At 51.1% G+C, this 26,180-nt stretch overlaps 1 protein-coding gene across 4 annotated transcripts; it reads right to left on the reverse strand.

The window, feature by feature from the left end:
• Positions 1–11: 11 nt before the first annotated feature.
• ARHGEF40 (Rho guanine nucleotide exchange factor 40) lies at positions 12–22,301 on the reverse strand. Of its 4 annotated transcripts, none has more exons than XM_061430567.1 (24): positions 21,916–22,301; positions 18,983–19,180; positions 17,112–18,363; positions 16,797–16,964; positions 16,528–16,648; positions 15,892–15,988; positions 15,701–15,781; positions 15,455–15,571; positions 10,817–10,912; positions 10,594–10,709; positions 10,093–10,219; positions 7,931–8,053; positions 7,711–7,854; positions 6,614–7,224; positions 6,266–6,500; positions 5,821–5,907; positions 4,767–4,982; positions 3,886–4,056; positions 2,906–3,083; positions 2,101–2,205; positions 1,732–1,875; positions 1,096–1,238; positions 671–716; positions 12–551 (listed from the first exon to the last, which is right to left on the reverse strand). In XM_061430567.1, the coding sequence occupies exons 1-23, from the start codon at positions 21,916–21,918 to the stop codon at positions 675–677; spliced, it is 4,575 nt and encodes a 1,524-aa protein (XP_061286551.1). In that variant the 5' UTR covers positions 21,919–22,301; the 3' UTR covers positions 12–551; positions 671–674. The 4 variants fall into 4 exon arrangements, with proteins under 4 accessions (XP_061286551.1, XP_061286548.1, XP_061286550.1 ...); XM_061430564.1 differs by having other exon boundaries at positions 1,096–1,226; positions 21,916–22,050; XM_061430566.1 differs by lacking the exon at positions 1,732–1,875 and having other exon boundaries at positions 1,096–1,226; positions 21,916–22,052.
• Between the last annotated feature and the right edge of the window lie 3,879 nt (positions 22,302–26,180).

Raw genomic sequence — 26,180 nt, forward strand, 5'->3', positions numbered from 1 at the left:
CGGAGACAAAGTGTGAGTAAATATATTTAATATAACAATAGTATTATAATAACAGTAATTACATATACAAAGTTTGCAGTTCCCTGCCCCACTCTTCTGTAATGGTTTGCATAGCTCCGTGTCCTATGACACCTGCCCCCCACCCTCAAAAACGGAGTTGCCAGGAATTGGCAGAGATGAGTCTTCTCAGGATGAGTCAGGGGGCGGCATGAGGGGAGAACACAGGCTATGGAGGCAGGGCTGACACGGAGCTGTGTCCTGGGAGTATGCACTGGCCCCGGATGGGGAAGGACTGGACGGAGGAAAATTTCCCCACCTCCAGGGTATAAAGGCAAGCAAGTGTGGACACTCTGGTTCTTGTAGGAAGGCACCTGGCTGGGAAGAGCTAGAGACAGTGGTAGCAGGGAGACATACTAGTCCTTTGACCTCCTCTCTGTCCAGGAAGCAGAGGGAAGGACTTCAGTGCTCTTCCAGTCCTCCACTCTGTGCCCTCAGCATCCCAGCCCAAAGTGTGCTGAGAGGAGGGGCGGTAGCCAAGCTCCGGATCTTCTCTGGAAGCCAGGAGAGAAGAGGGAAGATGGGTTGGGAGAGGGAAGAAGCTGACTCCCAGGCAGCTGGGGAAGGGAAGGGAAAGGATGTAGGATATGGTAGAAAGGGGGCACCAACTTACCCAGTCACAGAGGCGTGGTGGGGTCGCTCAGGGCCCGGGTATGACTCTGAAGGAAGAGAAACCACAGTGAGTTTAAAGCATAAGAAATCATCTCTTGTATAGAGAGATTATATAACCCTCCCTGTCTCCCAAGCCTGTCAATTAGTTCACCCTTTTTTCATCATTCCTGAATTTTGTGGATTGAATCCAAGTTCAAACCAGTCTGTTAGAATTCTCCCCTTTCTCTCACTCTTGCACTACATTCCTTATTAAAGATTCTTTTTCACTTCTGACCTTCATCCCTCTTAGCCAGGCCTGGAGGAGAGGAGAAACGCAGACTGGACAAATAGCCTTGCGGGAGCACAGGCTCACTGGTTCCTCTGCCCCTCATGAGTTGAACGACCAGAAGAGCCCACCCCATTCTCAGCACTACTGCAAGGACTTACCTGCCGGGATAGCCCTAAGATCCCTCCACTGGACAGAATGGGAGTGCTGCTCCCAGGGTGTGGGGCTTGCAGGTTGGGGCTGTTTCTCGGTCCTGGGGACACATCTCCAGAAGAGTCAAGTGTTTCTGGGGCTGGAGGGGAAGCTAGGGTGAGAGCAGAGTACAGAACCCCTCTAGATTACCTTAAGCAACCAAGCTGCTCCATCAGGGAAGAAAAAGCTCCATAGCAACAGGAAGCTGTAAGTCACCATAGCAATCCAGTTGCAAGAGAACCCCCCTACCAAGAGGCAGGAAATTGTCAGCGGCATCATTAGAGCAACCAGGGAAGAAGCGACAGGAAACTATAAGGATTGCCGTGGTGAACCAGGAGGGTACAACAGGAAGCTGAAGCAGTTTCCATAGAAACCCAAGGAGAGCTAGAGAGAGAGGTACAGAGGAAGTGCTTCTTAGCAACAGGCTGCTGTAAGCATTACCCTAGCAACCAGATGGAAGGCTCTTTTAGCAATGGGGAAGCTGTACATAGTTGTCATGGCAACTGGGCCACTTGGCTAGAGAAAGGAATTGCTCAGCAGCAAGCAGCCTGAACATCACCATGATGACCCAGCTGTTGGGAGCCACCCCTTGAGAGGTGCCTCACCCAGGGCAATTTGCTTGACGTCCAGATCCCAGGCCTCCTCCTCGACGCGGGCAGGCAGGGAACACGCTCCCGGGGAGAGACCGGGAAGGGAGGGGCCGGCATGCTCAAAGGATGACACGGCCACCGAGGCCCGGGTGCGGGCGGCTGCAGAGAGTGGGGGGGTGGGGGGTGGGGTGCTGGTGTGGGAAAGCCCTCCTGGCTCCCTGAAATGATCCTCATCTACTAGAGGGCCTCCCAGTCAGTCCCACAGTTTCTGAGAAGATATATCCACTGCGACCCTTCCTCTCTTTCCACCACACCTCCTCACTGTGCATTCACTCTCAAGGTCTTTGACTCCTGGGGGCCACCCCCCTGCACTCCGGCCCTCACCTCTTCCAGTGAGCAGGGCACTCAGTGTCCGCTCCCCAAGTGCTTTGATGTCCAGGAAGGGTTTATTCCCAATGCCCATGGAGACCATCTGCTGCACTCGGAGCTCTAGGGAACAGAGACCATGTTACCAACTTCTTTGCTCCTTCCCAACTCTTCATTCCTCATTCTCATTCCCTTGGCGTCTCTTGTTACTCTCCTGTTATGACATGGATGATGATGATCCTTGACTTCCCCCTTAGACAGCTGTCTCTTCTACCTGTTGCATCCTGCCCATTTGGCATTCCTGCTAGTCAACTTCTCTTCTAATACTCACCTCTTCTTTTATCTTGGGTATTAAGAGCAAAATTCCCATTTTTACATACCTTTACAGTTTATCAAGTGTTTCCATATATATCACCTTATTTAATCCTTCCTATCATACCAAGATGTAGATGTTACTTTCCACTTTTCAGATGAGTGGAATGAGAATTAAAGAGAATTAAAAATGAAAAACAAAAACTAGCAAAAGACTGCTCAAAACAAACAAACTAGGTCTGCTAACACAGAAATTAAATTCTGAAAGGCAAGGCACGTGCATGGAACACCCTCTGACTCTCTTTTGCCCAGCCATTTGTGCTCACCTTCCTGAAGCTTAGCGGCTTCCTCTTTTCTTTTGGTACACCTTAGACTAATTTCTATCTCAGCAGTCTCTCTCATGTCGAATCTTCTCATACACCATTCTCCATCTTATACCCTCTTTTCCCCAGGCTCTCTCCAGCTAACCTCCTTGATCCCAAGCACACCCGCTCCTGGTTCTGCCCGGTACCCTTGTTGTGGGCTGCCTGTCTCCACAGCAACTGAGCAATAGAACTTGTCCACTTGAGTTTGATCTCTGGTGAGGCTGCCTGCAGGGTGTACGCCTCTCGTGCGCGCCGCCGCCGAAACCACAGTTCAAAGCAGAGCCCACTGTCCCCGATGTTTTCTGTTAGCCCCATGTCGGCAGTCTGAGAAAGAGCAGAGGAGTGTGGGTGAAGATGAAGTGCGTCCTGACTAGATGGTACCATGTGGAAAAGCACTACACTTAGCTTGGCATCTGGGAGATGCTCAGTAAATGTTTGCTCAACACCTACCCTGTGCCAAGTGCTCTACATTTAGCCTTCACAACAACCACGATTTACAGAAGGGGGGGCTGTATAATACCCAGAGCATCTTGTCCAAAGGCTTATCATAGCTTATTAGAGAAAGTTCAAGCCCATGGCTGTGTTATTCCAAACCCAAGCTTTTTTCTCTATATTGGACTCTGTTGGAACTAGTATAAGAGGACTACGTCAGAGAAACTCTTAGAATCATGCTACATTGCCTGATCTGGGACTAGGCTGCTATTGATGTTTATCTGGATATCAAGGCTGTTTCCCTAAAGCAAGGCCTCCCTCCTCTTGGTTTCTTCAGTTCCATAAGTTAAGCTATATTTATAGTGTCCTCTCTTCATCCCCCAGGGACCATCCCTAACTCAGAAAGCATGTGTGTTCTTAATGGGAAAGTTCCTCTTCCCTTCTGGTTTGGAATGCCCCATGAATCTCCTGTGTGAATAAGAACGCCATGCAGTAGGCCAATGACAAGGACTTCTGTCACCTCGACACCCTAACCTGATGTTTGATTACAGGCCAAAGCCTATTCAACATGATACAGATTCTGAAGCTGGGTTGGGATTGAGTTTTCCAGAATATCCTGAGTTCTCAAGTAGAGCATGATTTCCTGTCCTGTCCCTGTGGTTTCCCACCACCACCCTGCCCCCAGGCATTGTACCTTAAAGGCCTGCTTATAAACGAAGGTCTCTGACCCCCCCTCAGGGCCCTTGAGCTTGCTGAACAGGAGGAGATGCTCAAAGAGAAAGACATGGCGAAAGCACTTTTTTCGGCCACAGATGACTGTGAAAGGGTCCCGGTGCAGGAGTTGGCCCTGCTCCTTCAGATCTATCTGGGGAAAGCAAAAGGAAAAGTCATTGGCCCTGGAGCCCTTTATATATATTTTATGGAGCGTAAAAATGGGATTTATAGGGCAAGGGGCCTAGTGCACTGGTTCTCAGGCAGAGTGAGGAAATCAGGAAAGCCCCTGGCCTAGAATCCATCTACTGGTCACCATGCACAGCACACCTGGCGTGGCAGCACAGCCCTGCCTCTGAAGACAGAAGATGGATCACACAGTAGGGTTTAGAGCCTCCAGTGGGTAAGCCTTTGCATGTTGGGGACCAAAGCACCATTTTGCCCCAGGAAGAGAATCAAATCAGCAAAGACCTGAAGGGAAAAGAGGTCTAACCCAGTGGAGGTAGGTTTCCAAGTTGTTCTGGAACCTTAGGGCTGGAAAGAGACTAAGGAGAGGAGAATAGGTATGTGTTGAGTGTTGAGATACAGAATGAACTGCAGGGTAGATGTAGATAAGAATTAGGAAAGGAATAGGAAAGCAGAGGCAGATACAGGGTCATGGGATGTTGGGCAGGACATAGCTTTATTAGTAATGAGGAAATTGAGGGCCAGTGAAGTTCAGTGACTTGACCAAAGCTATCCATGTTTGTTAGAAATGACAGCCTGGGGCCCTCTGACATTGAGTCTATTTCCCTGGTCACCAGCCCACACTGCTTCTGAGGTCACAGGGCGGCCTGGGCTGGTATGTCTGGAACATGCTCTTACCTCACAGCCACGCACCGCCTCTACAGCCAGCAGGTCTCTGCCACGGATCTCTTGTTCCCGGAGCAGCTGCACAGCAGCCCCAAGGGCCTGGCGCTCAGAACTTGGTTCAGGCCCAGCTTCCCTTAGGAGCTCCTCTAAGAGCCGCCCATACCTGGCCAGCTGCTCCAGGGGCTGCTGCAAGGCCCGGGGCAGGTGAGGGCCCCCCTCCAAGGTGCCCTAGTATGGGGAGGAAACAGATAGGAATGAGGGAAGGTGCTAAAGGCCTTTGGAGAAGATGGGCAGTACTCTGGGTTTTTAGGGGTAGATCAAGTCCAGATGGTCTTCCCAGATGGTACTAGAACCCACCTGCCAATACAGGAGACTTAAAAGACTCAAGTTTGATCCCCAGGTCAGGAAGATCCCCTGGAGGAGGGCATGGTAACCAGCTCCAGTATTCTTGCCTTGAGAATCCCATGGACAGAGGTGCGTGGCAGGCTACAGTCCATAGGGTCACAGAGTTGGACATGACTGAAGCAACTTAGCACGCACCCACAAGCCCAGATACACCCAAAGGTAAGGTGAAAAACCTTTCCGCAGAAAGAAAGGAGGTAGGAGGCCTGCATGAGACTCAGACATCCTCTATATCTTAAAGGAGAATGGAAGAGGAATACAAATAATCCCTTGAATTCTCCGGCTTTTAACTTTTTTTTTTTTTTCGGCTTTTAACTTTTGAAGTCACTTTCACATCTTTTGATGAGAGGTCTTTTGAGCCTCTGAGCAGTCCATTAGTTAGATGTAGTGAACACTGCCCACTTTTCCTGGATACAGAAACAGCAGCCTGGAGGAATCAAGACCCTTGCCCAAAATCCTCAGGTGGACCAGATATGATCCCAGCTTCACCTGGCTCCCAGACCAATGCGTGCCCCACCCTCAGCAATTCTGGGAGATTACTGGTAGCTGATGCTCCATGGCACGTCTAGGAAAGCTTTTTTTTTCCCTGAGAGATTTTGAGGTTGGCTGAATTTTATGTCTTCCTGGCGTCTCCCCTTCTCATGAGAGTAGGAGAAAAAGTTACCTTGGCTGGGGGGCTGAGGGCTGTCAGACCGGTCTCCAGTTTGTGCCGGTGCTTCACGTACTGGGCATAAAGGCTGAATTGGTCCCCCTGTGCCAGTAGGGAAGCAGTAAGTCATCTCCATGAGGCCCTGCAGACCAGCCTCTCCCTCTCCTCCTCCACATCCTGTGCGGCCGGAAGGAGGGACCGGCCCCGGGGGAGCACTCAGTCTGCCTGGGGAATGACAGGCTCCGGTGGAGAGAGCAAAGGCCAGGCAGCCCTGATGTTGGGGACACAGAGGTGGAGTAGATCCAGGAGCCCAGCAAACAGCACTAGGCCCCAGTATCTGGAACTGCACATTCCGGTGGGGGGAGTGGGGAGGAGAGAGGTACTGAGAAGGAGGGACCGTGGATGGGGCTGAGACATGTGAAGGGAGAAGCCCTGGAAGACATTTTAGAGGCTGACTCACATGGCGAAGGAAGCAGGCCCCGATGCGCAGGGGGTGGGTGGCGCAGCCCTGAAGTTCCCGCAGAAAGTGTGTCCGGTGGAAACTGCGGAGCCTCTCCCGGGCGCTCAGGGCAGCAGCCCAGGTGCCCCGCAATTCTGGGGTCAGCTCAGGCCCTGGGGGTGGCACCGGCTCACTTAAGGCAGCCACATATTCTTGCTCACAGGTAATTAGCTCAGACACCAGACGCTGCTGGGCGCTGCAGGTACCACAGGGAGAGACAGGAGGCTGTGGCATGGGAGGCAGTCACCACCCCGACAATGTCACGTTCTTTTCCTGCGGGGCAGCTGGGTCTGCTGCTTGGGTTCTCACCTGATGCTCCGCTTGCGCTCCATCCGGGGGGTGCCCACTCCCCAGGGCCCTTCTGGTCCCCCAGCCCGGCCCAGCAGCACGTGTTCCCGGGGTGAGCACGTCCTGTCTACCACCTCCGTACTGGTGACTTCCAGACCTCGGATCAGCACAGTCCTTGGTGGTCTGCCTTCTGCTTCTGGACCCAGCTCGGCACCCTCCTCCTCATAGTCCTCCCCACAGGGGGCCAGGGAGCAGTGGGACGGGGCTGCCCGTGGCCCGGGGCTGCTGGGGAGCAGCAGGGAGCTGAGGCTGGGTGAGGGGCTGTGGGGGCCCCGTGGGGCCCCTCCGCTGCTGGCACTGTCTGCCCGTCGTCGCCGGTGGCCCCGGGGACTCGCTTCCTCCCCCAGCTGTTGTTGAATCCTCCTCTCCAGCTCTTGGCAGCGGGCCCGGCAGCGGCCCCATTCTCGCAGGGCTGCTGGGCTGCCCAGGTCCAGGGCCAGGGCCCGCATCTCCTGGAAGGTGCCAGCGCTGGGCTCCGGAGCACGCCGCAGGGCCAAGGCTGCCAGCACCGCCTCCCGCCCTGGTCCCGCTCCTGCCAGCCTCGCAGAACCTTCATCCACCCATTCGTGTGCCTGCAAGGCCAAAGCGAAGGGGAATGGGGCCAGGAAAGGGTGAGGTCCCGGGCCACTCCCACGAGCTGCCCCATGGCAGCTCCTGTTCTTCTTCACCAATGGCTTCCCAAGGCCCAGCACCACCAACCCCCTCAGAACACCTCCGCTCACTGTCCTGCATCCCTGCCTAATGTGTTACTCTGAGCTGGTAGGGAGATAGAGGGGCCTAGATGAAGATGGCCAAGACACAGAATTTACAAGTGGCAGGCTCTGTACTGAGTGCTTGTTACATACTGCTTATGATAAGCCTCACGCAGCCCTGTGAGGTAGGTGCCACGAGGCACACTCAGGTTTAGTCTCCTATCCCAGGTCATTCATCAGGTTAGAGCCAATAGTCAAAGCCCAGGGGAGGCCTCCTAAGTCCTGGCTTCTAACAGCTCCCCGATCAGCTTCTCCAGGCAGAAGAAAGGTGGCGGTGGGTACTGGAAGAAAAGGCTCGGCACATACCTGCTGGAAGAAGCGCTGTAGCCGCAGAGCCCGATGGAGGCCACTCTCCACCTGCTCCAGGCGCTGTTCAAAGACATCCAGAAGCTTCTGGGAGGCAGCGTCCTCTTCCAGGGCCAGGGTCTCCCTCGCTTGGGCCAGGCGCTCCTGGAGAAGCGAGGCTGCTCTGAGGCCTGGCCCTCAGTCCAGCAGTCTCCCCTTCCTCCCCGCTCCCCCTTCTCACCTGAACCTCAGCACTGAAAGCCCGGAATCGTAGCTCTGTCTCCTGCAGGGCAGGCAGGGAGTCCCCAGGCACGGCAAAGCTCGCCAGCTGCTCCTCTCCGGGGCCTGAGAGCCACTGCAGTGCCTGGGGCAGACAGGGTGGGAGAGCAGGGCCATGAGGGAGAATGGGGCAGGCAGGGCGAAGGAGAGCTGAGGTCCAGCTCCCACCTGACTGCCCTAACTTGTAGAAGTTGGGGGAAACCACGTCATCTCAGCTGTCAAGTGGAAATAACAGTGAGTGGTGATAATTTCCACAAGGGTCAAGCGAGAAAGTGAGTAAGAGATCTTTGTAAAACACGAGGTGAAGGGGAGGCTGGGCTGTTAGGAAGCACTGAGACCTGTGCTTGGGTTCCAGGACTATGCCTGGAGGTGAAATAGATAAAACTAGTGTGAACTGGAGGCAAAGGGGCCAGAAGAAATTTCACATTTACAGAGCCTAGTGATAGGGGGGCAGTAGTTCCAGGGACTGGGCCTGGAGAGACAACTCAGGTTTGTGTGTGTGTGTGTGTGTGTGTGTGTGTGTAGCTCTGGTTGCCTATTATGGGGCTCTAAGAACTCTCATGTTGGTTCTGGGATGTTTGACCAAAAAGGGATGGTAATTCCTTCCTCTGAAGAAAGGCTGGAAGCTGGGGCAAGACAGCCTGAGGACAAGAAGTCTGAGAATGTTACCAATAACCTGTGCCAACAATAAACACTTCTGCAGTCCTCTGCTGAAATCATTTGATCACCCTAATGCCCTCGTGAGGCAGGCCTTACTGTCACCCCCATTCTGCAGACGAGAACGTGGGAAGTCAGAGATGTTTCAAGGCTTCTCCAACATCTCACTCTTAGCAGAGCACAACTCAAACTGAGCACCTTAGACTCCAAATCCTGTGTGCTAACAGTTTTTAAACAGGAGGAAAACAGCTAATTAGCAAGCAAACAAACAGTAGAAGTACGGGGTTAGGTTTTATGTGAAGCAGAGTGCCTGGAAGAGGGCTCCACCAGATACCCTGGTGGTTCTGCCTGCAGTAAAGCGTCTGCCTGCAACGCGGGAGACCTGGGTTCAATCCCTATGTCGGGAAGATCCCCCCTGGAGAAGGAAATGGCAACCCACTCCAGTACTCTTGCCTGGAAAATTCCATGGATGGAGAAGCCTGGTAGGTTACAATCCATGGGATTGCAAAGAGTTGGACACAACTGAGAAACTTCACTGGTTCACAGACCTGGATGCTGGAATGTGTGTGTGCACTTAGTCACTCAAGAATACTGGAGTGGGTTGCCATGCCCTCCAGGAGATCTTTCCAACCCAGGTCTCGAACCCAAGTCTCCTGCATTGCAGACAGAGTCTTCACTGTCTGAGCCACCAGGGAAACACAGATGCTGCAATGGAGGAAGCTAAATATGCAGAAATCTCAGAAAAGACAGCCCTGCCCCTACCCTCCTTTGTCATTGACCCTGAGATGACCCTTCCCCTGAGGCTACATGCAGTCCATGAGGTGATCACTAAGCACACACAGGAGTTATGGAAGAGCAATCAGATTTCAAAGCTCCGTTTACCCTACAAGATAGGGTGGAGAGCAAATCTCTATGGAGCTCTTAACCCCAGGAGAAAAGAATTAAGGTTCAAAAAAGCAAGCCTTATCCCCGAATCTTTCTCATAAAGAGACTTCAGTTTCCAAGGCATTTAGCAGCTTCCATCATCCTCTCCTTCTAAGGCGGAGGGAGGTGGGACCTTTCCAGCCTCAGGTTTGGGGATGATTATTGCCTAAGGGGTGGACAGAGCTGGTGTCAATGGACATTTGTTATTTCTGAGCTAAGGAGGTAGGCTCTCAGAATCAATAGACTCTTCCTACAGTCCCCGAGGGCACCCGAGCATCTCACAATTTCTAAGGATCCTTGATCAAATATCAACAGTGGGAAGGGGAGATCTGTCTTCTCTTTCTTGCTGGTGCTGAAATGCCATCTCCCTCTTGCTGAATCTCACACTGACCATGATCAACTTCCAAGGAGATGAAGAGGGAGGGAGGGTTGTTCAAGCCAGGTTAGGAGTACACCATCAATTGTAAGTATCAGTGGGAAAAGCGTTGCTGGAGGCCAGGCCCTCAGGTGGAAAGAGGCATGGGGGAGGGGGTGTTGGCTCACCTGCTGCAGTCGGTGCAAGCGTTGCCGCTGCTCCTGCTGCTGCACGTGCAGATTGGAGAGGCGCACGAGCTGGTGAATGGCTTCATCTACCTCTTGATACAGTGCAGCTGGACCTGGACCTTCCAGCCTGGGGAGGAAGAGGGGCAGAATTAACCACAGCCCTTGTCAAGCTCTCCTCCAAACCCATCGAATCCTTGCATTCCAACGTGAGGGGTGACACAGCATTCTAGGTCAGCAGATGGGCCTGTATCTGAATCCTGACTCTTCCATTTACTGACTGACCTTGGCCAAGACATTAAACATTTCTGATCCTCCAAATCTCCATTTATAATCATGACTAGCATCTGGGGATGTTATGAGGGTTGTACATGGAGAAGCATGATATCCTGTCCAGATAACATGCTTAGTTAAGAATTTTCTGGCAGCTAAGGTGAACTGGCAGTTCTCTGCTGTGTCTCCATCATGCATGTCCACCTGCCCCCGTGCACCCATCCCTCGTACTTGCTGCTGTGGGTGGATCGCAGCTTCATCAGGATGGCTCCTCCGTCCCTCTGCAGCTCTGTCAGCCGGGGATCTGCCAGTACCTTCTGCAGGGGCTCAGGCATTCCTACCACCTCCTGGCGGGCAGGGAGAAATTGACAGGATTCCACCAGAAGGTCCTCAGCTCAGCTCAGCCCCATCCCCACCTCCACCTCATGCCCTTTGGTCCCATCTTATTTCATACCTCTCCTTCTGGCTCTGCTGCTCTCTCTAGTTCCTCAATGGCTTGCCGTATAGAGCCCAGCACACCTCGGCACAGGTGGCACAGCCTTGCCACTTGCTGAAACAAATACATGGGGATGGAGTCCAGGGACAGAGTCTAGGATAAGGGGCCTAAGCCCAAGAGTGGAGGTGGGGCAACCCTAGAGACTTTTATGAGGCAATGCTGGATTCAGTTAGAAAGTAGGTTATTGCTTACTAACTATATGACTTTAGGCAGGTCCAGAAAATTCCCTGAACCTCAGTGTTCTCAACTGTAAAGACGTACCAGATTTAAAGGTTTAAATAGATGACCCTACATAAGCAGTTAGCATAGGGCTGACACATTTTACAGCTTAGTAAACATGAATCTCCTTTCCCTCATCTGCACTGCCTCTTCACACTATAAGACCCACCTCTCTGCCTATTCAGATGCGCTTCCCCTTTGGTCCACAGCTTAGGGACCATGTTACAGACCCCCTTTAATACTCAGCTCAGATCATGTTCAGACCTCTTTTCTTGAAGACAGCATTCAGATTTCATAAAATCAGAGATGTCCCAATTGGTGTACTTTGTGGGCAAAAATCTTGAGGCTGGCATGTTGGTGCAGGGAGCAGGTGTAGGAAGGCACCATCTCCAAAAGTAAGTAACTTGTTACAGGTCATATGGAACCAGAATCAGCCCCTCTGAATCAGCTCTTTCTAGAACCCCAGTGACATTCTGCATGCTTCTCCTGTTGTTTCTAACTTATCTTCCACCAAAAATGATACGTTATTTAATGTCATGTTAAGAATCACAAAAAGAGAAGATTACAGGCCAATATCACTAATGAACACAGATGCAAAAACACTCAACACAACATTAGTAAACCAATCCAACAATACATTAAAAGGACCATGCATCATGATTAAGTGGGATTTATTCCAGATATGCAAGGATGGTTCAACACCTGCAAATTAATCAACATGAAACACCACAGTAACAAAATGAAGGCTAAATATCACATGATCATCTTGATAGATGTGGAAAAACTTTTCACAAAATTCAATATCCACTTATGATTTTAAAAAAAAAAACTCTCAATAAAATGGGTAAAGAGGGAAACACCTCAACATCATAAAGCCCAATTATGACAAACCCACAACAAACATCATACTTAATGATGAAAAGCTGAAAGCATTTCTTCTAAGATGAGGAACAAGACAGGGACATGCATTCACACCAGTTTTATTCAACATAGTTTTGAAAGTCCTAGACACAGCAATCAGAGAAGAAAAAGAAATAAAAAGGCATCCAAACTGAAAAGGAAGAAGTAAAATGGTCACTGTTTGAAGATGATATGATACTATACATAGAAAATTCTAGAGAAGCCACCAAAAAACTACTGTAACTCACCAATGAATTCAATAAAATTACTGGATACTGAATTAACATATAGAAATTGGTTGCATTTTTATACACTAACAATGAACTGTCAGAAAGAGAAATGAAAACAGTTCCATTTATAATACTATCAAAACAAATAAAATGCCTAGGAATAAACCTAACTAAGGGGGTAAAAGATTTGTACTTGGTATAACACATTGATGAAAGAAACTGAAGATGACACAAACAGATTGAAAGATATACCATGCTCATGGATTGGTGGAATTAATATTGTTAAAATGTCCATACTTCCCAAGACAATCTACAGATTCAAGGCAATCCCTATCAAAATATCAATGGCATTTTTCACAGAACCAGAACAAATAATTTTAAAATTTATATGAAAATACAAAAGACTCTGGATAGCCAAAACAGTCTTGAGAAAGAAGACCAAAGTTGGAGGTATCATGCTCCCTGATTTCAAACTGTAACTACAAAGTTACAGTAATCAAAACAGTATGATACTGGCACAGAAGTAGACACACAGATCAATGGAACAGAATGGAGAACCCAGAAATGAATCTACACACATATGGCCAATTAACCTGTGACAAAGGAGGCAAGAATGTACAATGGAAAAAGACCATCTCTGCAATAAATGGTGTTGGGAGTACTGAATAGCTACCTGCAAAAGCATCAAACTGGACTACTTTTTCACACCATGCACAAAGATAAATTCTAAATCAATTAAACACTTGAATGTAAATCTTGAAATAACAAAACTTCTAGAAGAAAATATAAGCAATATGCTTCTTGACATCTTAGTATTATTTTTTTGGATACATCTCTAGGGAAGGGAAACAAAAGCAAAAATAAACAAATGGGATTACATCAAACTACATCACCTTTGTGCAGTGAAGGAAACCATCAACAAAATGAAAAAACTCCCTACTGAAGGGGAGAGGATATTTGCAAACAATATATCCTATAAGGGGTTAATATCCAAATTATATGAAGAACTCATACAACTCAATATCAAATAAGCAAGCAACCCAATTAAAAAATGGGCAGAGGATCTGAATAAACATTTTTCCAAAGAAGACATACAGACATTGTTTCATGGCCAATGGGCACCGAAAACAATGCTCAACATTATCAATAAACAGGAATGTGCAAATCAAAACCACCATGAGATACCACCTCACATCTGTCAGAATAAGTATAGGTGAGGATGTGCAGAAAAGGGAACCCTCATGCACTATTGGTGGGAATGTAAACTGGTGTGTAGGCACTATGGACAACAGTATGGATAATCCTCATACGATCCAGCAATTCCACTCCTGAGTATTTAATACAAAGAAAGTGAAAACAGCAATTAGAAAATATATATGCACCTCTATGTTAATTGTCGGAGAAGGCAATGGCACCCCACTCCAGTACTTCTGCCTGGAAAATCCCATGGACGGAGGAGCCTGGTGGGCTGCAGTCCATGGGGTCGCTAAGAGTCGGACACGACTGAGCGGCTTCACTTTCACTTTTCACTTTCATGTGTTGGAGAAGGAAATGGCAACCCACTCCAGTATTCTTGCCTGGAGAATCCCAGGGACAGGGGAGCCTGGTGGGCTGCTGTCTATGGGGTCGCACAGAGTCGGACACGACTGAAGTGACTTAGCAGCAGTAGCAGCAGCATGTTAATTGTAGCATTATTACAATAGCCAAGATAAGGAACCAATTTAAGTTCCCATCAGTAGATGAATGGCTAAAGAAGATGTGGTGTACACACACACACACATGAATATTACTCAACCGTAAAAAGGATGAAATCTTGCCATTTGTGACAACATGGATGGGCCTAGAGGGTATTATGCTAAATGAAATAAGTCAGACAGAAAAATACAAGTACTGAAGGATTTCACTTATATGTGGAATCTAAAAAACAAACAAACAAACATAACAAAACAGAAACAAAGTTATAGATACAGAGAAAAAACAGGTGGTTGCCAAAGGGGAGAGGGTGGGGAGAGAAAAGAAATAGGTGGGGGGGCGGTGTGGGGAGACGAAAGAAATAGGTGGGGGAGATTAAGAAGTACAAACTTTCAGTTGCAAAGTAAATCAGCCACAGGTATGAAATGTACAGTGTGGGGAATATAGTCAATAATTATGTAATACCTTTGTATGGTGACAGATGTTAATTAGACATCATGGTGATCATTTTGAAATGTATGGAAATATTGAATCTACTCTTGTATACCAGGAACTAAAATAGTGTTGTTGGTCAATTATACTTCAAAAACAAATAAACAAAAAACTCATGGAAAAAGAGATCAGGTTTTTGATTTTTTTAAAGGGTGTAGATGAGGGGGAGGGGGAATTGGACAAAGATGATCAGGGCTACCCTGATAGCTCAGCTGGTAAAGAATCTGCCTGCAAGGCAAGAGACCCTGGTTCAATTCCTGGGTCAGGAAGATCCCCTGGAGAAGGGCTAGGCTACCCACTCCAGTATTCTTGGGCTTCCCTGGTGGCTCAGCTGGTAAAGAATCCTCCTGCCATGTGAGAGACCTGGGTTCTATCCCTGGGTTGGGAAGATCACCTGGAGAAGGGAAAGGCTACCCATTCCAGCATTCTGGCCTGGAGAACTCCATGGATTGTATAGTCCATGGGGTTGCAAAGAGTTGGACAACTGAGCGATTTTCACTCACTCACTCAATCAAAAGTTAAAACTTCCAGTTACAAAATGTGCTGTGTACTAAGGAAGTGATGTACAACACAATATAATTAACACTGCTGTATGTTAAATATGGAAGTTGTTAAGAGTAAATCCTAACAGTTTTCATCACAAGGAAAACAATTTTCCTATTTCTTTAATTTTGTATCTGTATGAGATGATGAATATTCACTAGTGTGGTAATCACTTCATGATTGTACGTAAATCACTGTGTTGTACACCTCAAACTTGTTCAGTGCTGTATGTCAACTATATCTCAAAACTAGAAGGAAAAAAAGAATTTATTTAATATATTCCTCCCATCTTCCCAGCAGCCCAGGGTACACGCACAATCTTTTGCTCATAAATACTTATTAAATTTGCTAATAAACACGTGTTGAATTGTGAACCATAACTACTTATTGAACTAAATGGAAGGGAAACCACTCTTTCCCAGCCCCTTGGTCAAGTCTCATTTGCCATTTTTTCCTAGAAATGTCCTCTGCTGGGTCACTCCTGGCTCCCAGTGTCCTGGGTGTGGGAGAGGAAGCTTACCTGGTGTGTCTCTACCCAGTGACTAGGAGAGGGCTCCCTGTGACCTCCCAAGTCCCACTGCAGCTCCTCTGGCTTGGCCACTCTTTTCAGATCGCCCTCTGATAGCAACTCAGCACCCTGTAGACACATGAAGACAGGGGGTTTGGGGCCTGGGCACCTAGGGATTCAGGGATTGACCAGGGGCTCCAACTAGCCTCTTCTCTCTCCATCACTGATGGGAACTAGGTGGGAATGAGGAGCTCAAACCTGAAGTCCATGGAGTTCAGCTGGAGGCTCATCAAGAGTGAGAAGCAAGAGCCGCTGAATGAGGGGAGGGTCTCCCGAGTCCTGAAGGCAGAGAAGAATAACCCTAAACTACAGGTGACTAGGTGGCCTGGAATAACCACTAGGGAAGAGTTAGGGCCCAGAAGAAGTAATCATCTCAAGGGGTTGGTTACCTGAAGTTGACTCAGGACAGGAATGAGAGCTGGAGGCAGTGGGGGTGCCTTGCGAAGATCCAGCAGGACAGATAGCCCCAATATTTGTAGATCAGGTCTGTGGGGGCAGAAGAGCCAAGGAAAGAGAGAGAGAGTGTGTGTGTGTGTGTGTGAGTGTCACTCATCCTCAGGAGAAGTTAGATCCTAGCAATGGGCAAAGGATCAAACAAAGCCTGGGATGTGTGTCCAAGCAATAGTGATGACCAGCAATTAGGAGTCTATATTCATACAACTACTGGGTCATGGGATCAGAGTTTAAAAAGTTACGAATTCTGTGCTCCAGAAGGATATGAATTCAATGCCAGCACCTAGCCTAATAGATTCTGGGTCTCAAGAAATAGTTGTTGGATGAATAAATCAACATTTTTATAATCTAAGTAGTATCTTAGGAGACTGAAAGTCAGCAGGGTTGATTTTGAGGATTGATGAAGACATTCTGCAAGTCAGGGGTCAGGAAGGTCAGACATCAATGACTTGAACAATCTGAGGGTTGTAGAAGTAGGTGTCCTAGAGGTCAGTGTCCTGTGGAGAGAAGAGGGCAGGGTCCTTATGACCCAGGAGGTTACTGTGCAGGGTGGCAGCCTGGGCCTCAGTTACCTGAGCAGTGAGTGAAGGTAATGAAGAGCAGTGCTCAGCACGTCTTGGGAGGGTGGGGACTCCTCGGGAGGGCACGGTGGGGTAATGGTCAGCAGAGCTCGCCCACTCTGGTCCACCCCTCCTGAGGACACAAAATGGCCAGGCTGTCCTGGCTGAGGGCAGGCCTTGGCTACCTCCCATCTACCCCGCCTCCCTCTGCAGCCCACCTTGGAGGCTTTTCCTTAGAGGCTTTTTCAACCCCTTCCCTTCAGCCACTGCTGCCCACTGACCAGTCAGGATGAGGAATCCAGATGCCATTAAGTCCCAAGCTACACCAGGGTCATCAGAGATGGAGACTGGGGGCCCTTCTTCCGGAATGCTCTCCCCTTTCACTTCTTGCACAGTCTCTGGGGGTGGTTTTAGGGGGTCGGAGAGGAGCCCTTCTGGATCGTTGGGCGCTGCAGACACAGGGCAGAGCTATGGGCCTGAAGTGAGGACAGGTCTGGCTGTTCCACTCCCAGCTTCACTTCTGCTTTTCCTCTAGCCCCCTTCCCTAGACTCCACCTAGCCCGGCCCTTGCCCTACTGGCCTCAATGTTGTCTCACCTGCCATGCACACCAGGCTTAGCCCCTCCTGTTCTCTTTCTCTGGCCCTTTCTTCTACAGGCCCGCAGACTTCTTGGGACCGAGGCTCTTTTTCATCTGGTGGTTTGAGCTCCTCTCTTGGCTCAGGTTCTGGCTTCCCCGAGCCTTCATGTTCCTCCTTAACTGGGCTGCATCCTGGAAGCTCGTGTTCGTTTGGTGGGGGCAGGCTGACAAGGGCTTCCTGGTGGCTGGTCTCTTCCTTGTCCCCAGGGCTCAGTGGGGCACTGTCCCCTCCTCGGTTAAGAGCCCCTCTGCCTGCAGCTCGCTTCTTTCTCCTGTTTCCTTTGCCTGTTCTCCGAGGGGTACCAGGCAGCCCTTCAGCCCCTTGGCCTGGTCCTGCTCCAACCTCGCCTGGCCTCAGAGGGCAAGACTCGGAGGCTTCTCCCAGTGCCTCTGCCAGGGGCTCAGATACCTCCAGGGCCGCTGCCTCTGGGAAAGCCTCAACCTCAGCTCCCGGGGGAGACCCAGGGGAGGCTCCAGTGCTGCTCCCTTCACCAGGTGGCCGGGCTCCATCCTGGTCCCGAGGCCCCAGACCCTTCTGGTGCATCCATGCCCGGTGTCTCCGATGCCGGCCCTTCCCTCCAGCACCCTTGCGTGTGGGTACTGTCCGGGTCCGGGAGAGGCCAGAGGAGCCTTCAGCATCCATGGGGCTCCCCCTCACAGGCAGTGTCACCTCCAGCAGCTCCACATACTCGCCCTCAGGTCCTTCAGCGGGGGCATTGTGCCCATCCCCGGGACTCCGGGTGCCCAAGGCTTCCTCTGGGAGTGGAGGGCTGGGGAGCCCCGGGGGCCCCGAGGGCAGTTCTGGGGGTAGTGTGCTTGGCCGATGTCCAACCATGAGGCCTCCTTTGTGCACAAATCGAGGGCAGATGAGCTCAGCCCAGGGCAGTCGCTGAATCCCAGAGGGCGCAGACAGAAGGCAGGTGCTAAGGCGACCTGTTGGCCTGTCCTTATTGATGCCTTGTAGCCACTCAGGTGTGAACAGGTATGCACAAGCCTCATTAGGCACAGGCAGCTCCTGCACTCGCCCACCCCCTGGGGCCAGGCACTTGAGTGCTAGGCGGGGTGCTTGGGCTGCTGAGGGTACCACTTGCAGGTAGAAGTCTCCCGGGCGCAGCAGCTGCCAGGGGAGGGCGGCCAGCTGCACCACTACCTGCTCGTGCAGGCAGAGGGGCCAGCCCTCGTGGAAGAAGAGGAAACCGCTGTACTGGGCCTGGGGAGATAGAGGGCAGGCTGTGCTCAGGCTTCCTCTGCTGATGAAGCCAGCAGGAGAGGCTAGTTAGAATGGGACTAGCCTAGGCAGGAGTGGCCTTATGCCTGGTGGGTTAAGACTCCAGGGGTGCAGGAGGAGATATCTTGCTGTGTGCATGTGACAGAGGGAAGGATTGGAACTGATCGGTTTTCTGGTGGTAGGAAGCTTCTCTAGGAAGCTGGTTCCATGAGTAGGAGGGGCAGAACTGAGTCATTATAAAGATATGGTCAGCAGATGCTATTGTTTTGGAGGAGTTGGAGACTCTTAGGAGGTCTTTAGAGCTGTAGAAGTGACTTTGTTGAGTCATTCTTGGGGGAGTCAGTATCTTGAAAAAATTGATATGAGGAGGGAAATGTCTGGAATTTGGTCTGGAGGGTCAACATCTTTGGGAGTTGATGTTTCTCAGGGATCACTATTTAGGAAGATGAGTGTCTATGTGTTAGTATCTGAGTGGTAAGTGTCTCTGGGGGCATCAGTATTGGGCAGGCAGTGTCTCCAGGTGGGGGGAAATTAGTCTGACTGGTGCCTGGGGTGAGGCAGTGGATCTTAGGGGAGACAAAACAGGAACGTGTTCACTTACACAGGCTTCCTGCTGGATCTTGGCAAGCAGGTGCTTGGCAGGCACCAGGAAGTCCAGTGTGTATCTCAGCGCATCCTCCCGATAAGTCCTCTCCACCACCTGGAACACTTGGCCCAACAGTGTGGGGGCTGTTGCCTCGAAAGGTGGGTAAAGGGCCGCTAGAGTACTCTGCACACAGTCCTCTACTGGCTCAGGCTCCTGGAAGAGACAAGATCAGACAGTGGATCCCTAGCACCCAAGCATGGTTCCTTAAAGGCTGGCTTTGTCCCCCAGGGGCCCCATCACGTACAAAGTGTGTGTAGAGAGGCAACATTCAGGAAATGCTGGCTGAATGAGATGGGAGTGGGGCTGGGCCAATCAGAGTGCACTCTGAGACCTTGGTTTTGAAGATCCGGGGAGACTTTTCTGTGAATGTCTTTTATCAGGGCTGAACTTGGTTCTTGTACATTGGGATAATTGCATAGGCCCTCTTTCTCAAGAAGAGATGGGCCCCTGGGCCATCAGGGAAGTCACAGGTGGCTGAGAGTTCTGCAGGGTGAAGCCTTTTGACACAGCCATTCTACTAGTCCCTCCTCACAGGGCCTGCCAACCAGAGTCATGTTGTCGTGAAGTCACTCAGTCGTGTCCGACTTTTTGTGACCCCATGGACTGTAGCCCACCAGGCTCCTCCATCCATGGAATTTTCTAGGCAAGAGTACTGGAGTGGGTTGCCATTTCCTTCTCCAGGGGATCTTCCCGACCCAGGGATTGAACCCAGGTCTCTTGCATTGCGGGCAGACACTTTGCCGTCTGAGCTACCAGGGAATCACTACCAACCAGAGACCCCCTTCTTAAGTAGAGGTGCCACCACCCATGAGCAATCATATGCTAATGGTCATTGGGTGGGAAGAAGGACTGAAGGGCTATCTGTCTTGAGTCTTTCTAGCACCCCTCATCCTCTCCAGTGGCTCTCAAGGAATCACTCATTCCCTGAGTGTGCTGGATTAGGTTACAAAGACTTGGGTGGGGACAGCTGAAAGAAGGAAAAGTCACAAAAGGAACACGTAGGGAAGGGAGGAGGAGGCTTTGCTGGTATGTATTGGAGCTGAAATATTTTCTGATTTCTGTAAGGCCTAACAACCTCCATCCTGGGCCACTCAAAAGTTCTCAGCCCTGTTTCCTCTAGATTCACCTCCCTAAGTGAATCAGTTGGATATCTTTCTCCATCTCAGAACCTAAACAGCCACCCCTTAGGCTATTCCTTTACAAACTTACTTCTCTTTCAAGGTGGCTTTGAAATTCCTTTTATCAGATTTCTTTGCTGTAACTGGGCAAGGGTGATGCTCGAATTGAAGTGTTTACTTAGTTCTCTACTCTGCATTGCCCTCCCCACCCCCTACTCCGCCGGCTCTGCCCTGAGGATAAAACCGCATACTTTACTTTGAGTCCTTCCAGCCTGAGTGTTACAAGCCTATCCCGACAGTCAGAGAAGCGAGGCAGCCACTCCAGAGAGCGACAGTCAGTGCGTCAGCACCGAGACCCGGCCCCAAGGTGTGTGGGCGAGCAGACAGACCCCCCAGTGTTCCGGGGACCCGGCCAGCTCCGGGAGCGTGGGTGGGGGAGGGTGGGGATGGGCGGGGTGAGGCAGAGTGGGCTGTCCCCTCGGAGGCCTGGAAGGGGGAGCTAGAGCTGGAGCGGCGAGGCAGCTGCAACCCATTAGGGGCGGTGAGCTCATGGCTGAGTGAGAGTCTCAGCCACAGGAAACGGCAGCGGCAGGAGGGGAGGAGGGGTCTGGGGTGGGAAAGGGCGGGCAGGAGCTCAGCGACCCGGCCTCCAGCCGGCCCGGACCAAAGAGAAGAGCAGAGAGACTGAGTCAGCTCTCCCTGGCCCAGTTCCTCTTTCTTCTTGTTCCAGTCTCCCTGCCAGGGGCTGCCCTTCCTTCTGTAGAGGAACAACCCCCGTGGTGCTCCTACCCCTCCTCCACTCCCTGCTGTGAGCGCCCCATGGCAGGGCCTCTCCCCCCTCCTCCACTCCGTGCTGTGAGCGCCCCCATGGCCGTGCCCCCCCCCTTCCCTCCGCAGTGGGCGCTCTCCCTGGCAGTGCCCACACCTGCAATGACTCTTTAGAGAGTTCTTTTGGAGTGAAAGTTCCCAGGACCATGTCCACTCCTATAGGCACTGCCATCCTCTAGCAGCGCTCTCCTGCTTCCTGTGCCCTCGAGTTGCTGCTGCCAGGGTCCCCAACCCGCTGCAGCGGGAATGCTCCGAGACAGTGCTTCGCTTCCCTGCTGCGGGAGCTCCGGGGCACTCCTCCCCCCATCGCATCTCGGGTCGGCTCCGGCATCGTTACGCCCCCTGGCACTGTGGGCCCCCTCCCCACTCTGTCCACTACTCTGAGGCAGCATCTCTTTCTCCACGGGAATTTCCCTTTTTGACGAGGTCCCTGGCCCCAACCCAGCCGCAGCTGTGGCCGGTCCCCCAGGGCCGGATGGGTGGGCCCGGGGTGGGGCCCGGGATGGAAAATGGTGGTTCCAGGCAGGTCATTTCTCATGACCCAAGGCCGGGCCCCCCTCCAGGGCCGCTGCAGCACGAACCCGCAGGGGTCTCCCGCGGGTAAGGAGTTGGGACTGGGAGGGGGAGGGAAGATCCTGCAAAGGAAAGCACAAGTCAGGACAGAGGAGGGCGAGGGGAGGTATGTGGATTAGGGGGAGAGACCTAAGGGAGGTTGGGGGAGTGCGCGAAGAAAAGGGGAAGAAAGGAGTGAGGGCAATGCCCAGTGGGGTCAGTGGGGCAGACAGGCAGATCAAAGAAAAGAAGGGGGGGATGGGAGGAAGGAGAGTCTCAGGAGCGCTCAAGAGTTCCAAGCTGGAGCAGGAGGCACCCAGCTTGGGGCTGGCGATCCGCAGAGGACGGCGCGAAAGCGGAGGGGACACCGGGTGGCGACGCGGGACTCACCATGGCTCGGCTCGCGGCCGCGTCCGACGCTCGGGCCGGCGGGCGGGGCCGAGCGCGCCGCCGCTTCCCTCCCGCCGCTCGCGTCTCGCCGGGTCTGGCTAGGGGACAGCTCCGGCCGCGGTGGCGGCTCGGCCCGCTCGGGCTCCCAGGCCGCGGGGCCCCACCAGGGAGGGTCGAGACGGCCGCCCCTCCTCGCCCCGCCCTGCAGTGCCCGCCTCCGCCTCCGCGTCCGACCCCCTGCCGGGACGCCCTCTCCCGCGCCGGGCCTCTGGCCGCTCCCCCCGACGCCCCCAGAGGATCTCCCCGGCTCTCCCGCAACCCTCTTCCACCTCCGCCCCGCCCTCCAGCCCGTCTCCCCGACCCTGACCCTCGGAGGCCCGTCCCGCCGAAGATGCCCCTCTTTTCCCGCCTCCGCCTAGCTCCCTAGGCGATCAGTTTAGTCTCCGCAAGGGACTGTCCAGAGACTGGGGCGTGCGTGAATTCCCTGGGGTCCTCAGCCTAGGATTGGAGTCATTTGATGGCCGGAAGCCTCCTGAGTCTAACTAGCCTGGGAACCTCTTCTCCCCTCGGTTGCCAGACTTTGGCAGCACTGGCAGCACCTGGAGCTCAGAAGAGAACCCCCCCCCCCGCCCCCGCCCACAACACACACACACACACACACACACACACACACACAGAGCCCCTGCTAGCTTCCCTCGGAGCTGGGGGCAGGAAAATCGGGGGATTCCTCCCACTCTCCAGGGGCTTGCCTGCCCTCCTCCTTCCCCTCCCATCTCCTCCGGCCTCGAGCCTTCGGGCTCCGACAATGGGCTCCTCTGTGCGGCCTGGGGAGGGCGGGGGCGTGGGGGAATTAGGCAGCGGAGAAGGCTTGGGGAGGGGGATTGGACGTCCAGGCTGAATGCGCGCAGAGTCCCGGGATCAGGATCCTCCTGCCTAGGCGGACGTTTTCTGAGTTCTTTCCTCGCTGCCCCTTCCCCTCTGAATCTCTCATCCTCTCCCTTAGCTAGCGGAGGGAAGGCACCAGACCCCGTTCAGCAGCCCCACCTCCGGATTCCAGACCCTTCCTTCTGTGGGGGTGGCGAAAGTCAGTCTCCTGGGGCCGCTAGAGCTCTTGGTGGCGGGGATGGCAATCTGACGCAAGTAGACAAAGGGGGTAGGCTAGTTAAGAAAGTTCTAGTCTCACCCATCCTCCACCTCGTCTGGATGGCAAATGAAGCCCTGGCGAGGGTCCCCCAGGAGGGTCAGAGGAGGCTTAGGCATGGCGAGGAGATGCTTTGCTCCTCCTCTGAGCAGGCACCTGGAAGCCGTGCAGGGGTGGGCAGGGGCACTTCTAAAGAGTGGGCATTTGAGAAGATAGGAGAGCCAAATAGACCCCAGAGACGGACGTGAATGCAGGTACCACTGCGACTGGGGAGAGGGTGACGTTTGGAAAACGTCCTGCCTGGGATGCAGCTCCGACGAAGCCAGGAGACTGGAGCCTGAGGGCAGTCTTTGGAACGGAGGCGGAAGGGTGGGGATAGAGGGGGCGTCGCCTAGGTGATGGGCTCTTCTCTCACCTCCTCTGAACGCTAATCTCCGCCCTTTTCTCCTCTCCGCCGGATCTGGAAAACAGGAGAGAAAATATTCATTCTTTTGGAGGCAAGAAGATCCCTCTGCTCCATAGCGTCAAAAAAAAAAAAAAAAAATCTAGGGCAGCAAACCTCAGTGCCCATCTTTCCAGCACAGTCAGAGGCAGGGAGCTGGAGCTCTTGTCCATCAATGGGTTATGAGCTCGCTAGACATCCAGCCTCCCCGAGCCTCCTTATAATCAGTGCTGAGAACTGGGAGAGTGAGATTTTGCTACCCCCTGGTGTCCACTCTGTAAATGGGACCCAGTGGCTGGTTATAGAGGCCAGAATTTAGGAGATTTTCTTAGGGGGTTTATTATGAACCTTATTCACTTGTTTCAAACCCAGCTCACCCATTCCCAGTGTTGACAGAGTCTGAACTTTTCCTCATTAGATCTTAACATTCTTTATACTCAAACAAATTGTTTGGGGAACAGTTGGTAGAATCCGAGTTTCCCACAAAGCTGGCTTTTATAATCTGTGAGCTCCTGGGGGGAAAAAACGAGTGGATATTTTTCCCCCCATGGGAAAAAGGGAGTTATTGAAAGTTTCTGAGCCTACGGGTGAGGGGTTTGGATGCAGGCTCTGAAATCAAGTTATTCCTTTCCAGGAGTTTTAATCTGTGCTAAATTAGAAAGGTTTATTTAAGTAAATAAGGAGACAGATATGCATATAGTGGTTAAATGCCACATTCTCCAGGGATGCAGGCTCTTACCTAATACCTGTGCGTCTGTGCGATAGTGTGTGTGTTGATGTGAACGTTTTGGGGAGATTGTGAAGTAGAAAGATTAAAATGGAGGAAATAGAGACTGGCAATAGACCAGACCTAAAAACTCTCTCCAGCATTCACTAAAAGTTCTCACTATATTAATTTCAGATTCTTTGGAGTTTAACAAACTCGCATTTTACAGATGAGATTCTGGCTTATTTGAAATTAAAAAACAAGCTGTAAGCTATACAGTAAGTGGAGAAGCCAGAATTTGAACCCCAGCAGCCTGACAACAGAGCCTTCATTCTCAACCACTGTCATAGGGTTTCATCCAAGCTGTCAAGCGAGAGTCCATACAGGAAGTCCTTTGAAAACTACATCACCTTTTCCACCACCTAACCATCATGTTAGGTTGACATGTTAGGTTAGGACAGGGAAGCGTGGCATGCTGTAGTCCATGGGGTTGCAGAGTCGGACACGACTGAGCAACTGAACTGAACCATCATGTTAAAAAGGGTTAACTTTGGGACTTCTCTGGTGGTCCAGTAGTTAAGACTCCACACTTCGAATGAAGTTTGAACCCTGATCAGGGAACTAGATCCCATGTGCTGCAACTAAGACCTGGTACAGACAGATACATTTTTTAAAAAGGATTATTAAAAAGTGTTAACTTTATTTTTGTAGTAACCAGTGCTGGAAAGAGTTTCTAAAAGTGATAAATATATCACTGTGGTCAGGCATTGAAACCATTTCCCCCACTAGTCTTGTTCTAGAATAAATAATAGTTACAATAATTGCCAGGAAATTTCCAGTATGGTTCTTTTGGGAAGTACTGTTATGCAAACATGAGAGATGGTGAAAGAAACATTTGTGTCTGTAATGTTTATTACCTGGCTTGTGTGCACCAAGAGATGTAATGGCCGTTCTACATAGGGTTGGGACTTTAGGCTGCTCAGTATTTGTCTACTTGGAGACTAGAAGGGACTAGGGCTCTGCTTGAGCTTCATGCCTCAAGGTAAGGGGGAATTAGTGAAGGACCACAAAGGGGAATTTGGGGGACAGGAAGGGACAGACTGGAGAGAACAGATTCTCTTTTTTAAAATATAAATTAATTTGTGTTAATTGGAGGCTAATTACAATATTGTATTGGTTTGAGAGAACATATTCTTGTTACTCGTGCTTTCCAAGGAAACTGGGGGCCAAACCTTAGGTATTTCAGGATAAGAAATCTGTGTAGTATATATGTGCTGATTCTATTTTTTGTTTAATTTCCCCTCAGGTTTGGTTTTATTTTATTGGTAATATTCCTTTAAACATTTATAGCTTGTCTGCTTTGAACGAGGTGACACCAAAGCCCACACCACCACCATCTTGCCTATACTAATGCATTCATTTCCGTACTGGCCTACCTGCTCCACTCTTGCCACCTAAGAAGCTGTTCTCTGCACCCTCACCAGAGTGATCTTCTAAAAACCCTGATCATTATCCATTCATCTGTCATTGGACATCTAGGTTGCTTCCATGTCCTGGCTATGGTGAATAATGCTGCAATGAACACTGGGGCACATGTGTCTTTTTAAATTGTAGTTTTCTCAAGGTATATGGATAAAGAATCTTCCCTGGTAGCTCAGCTGGTAAAGAATCCACTTGCAATGCAGGAGACTGCCTGCAATGCAGGAGACCTGGGTTTGATCCCTGGGTCAGGAAGATCCCCTGGAGAAGGAAATGACAACCCACTCCAGTATTCTTGCCTGGGAAATCCTATGGAGAGAGGCAATTGGAAGGCTACAGTCCATAGGGTCACGAGAATTGGACACGACTTAGCGACTAAACTGCCACCCCCATGGATCAAAGAAGTTGTGGTACACATATATAATGGAATATTACTAAGTCATAAAAGAACAAATTTGAGTCAGTTGTAGAGAGGTGGATGAACCTAGAACCTGTTA

This window comes from Bos javanicus, chromosome 10 (assembly GCF_032452875.1).
Source record: "Bos javanicus breed banteng chromosome 10, ARS-OSU_banteng_1.0, whole genome shotgun sequence".
In the NCBI taxonomy this organism is placed as follows: Eukaryota; Metazoa; Chordata; class Mammalia; order Artiodactyla; family Bovidae; genus Bos; species Bos javanicus.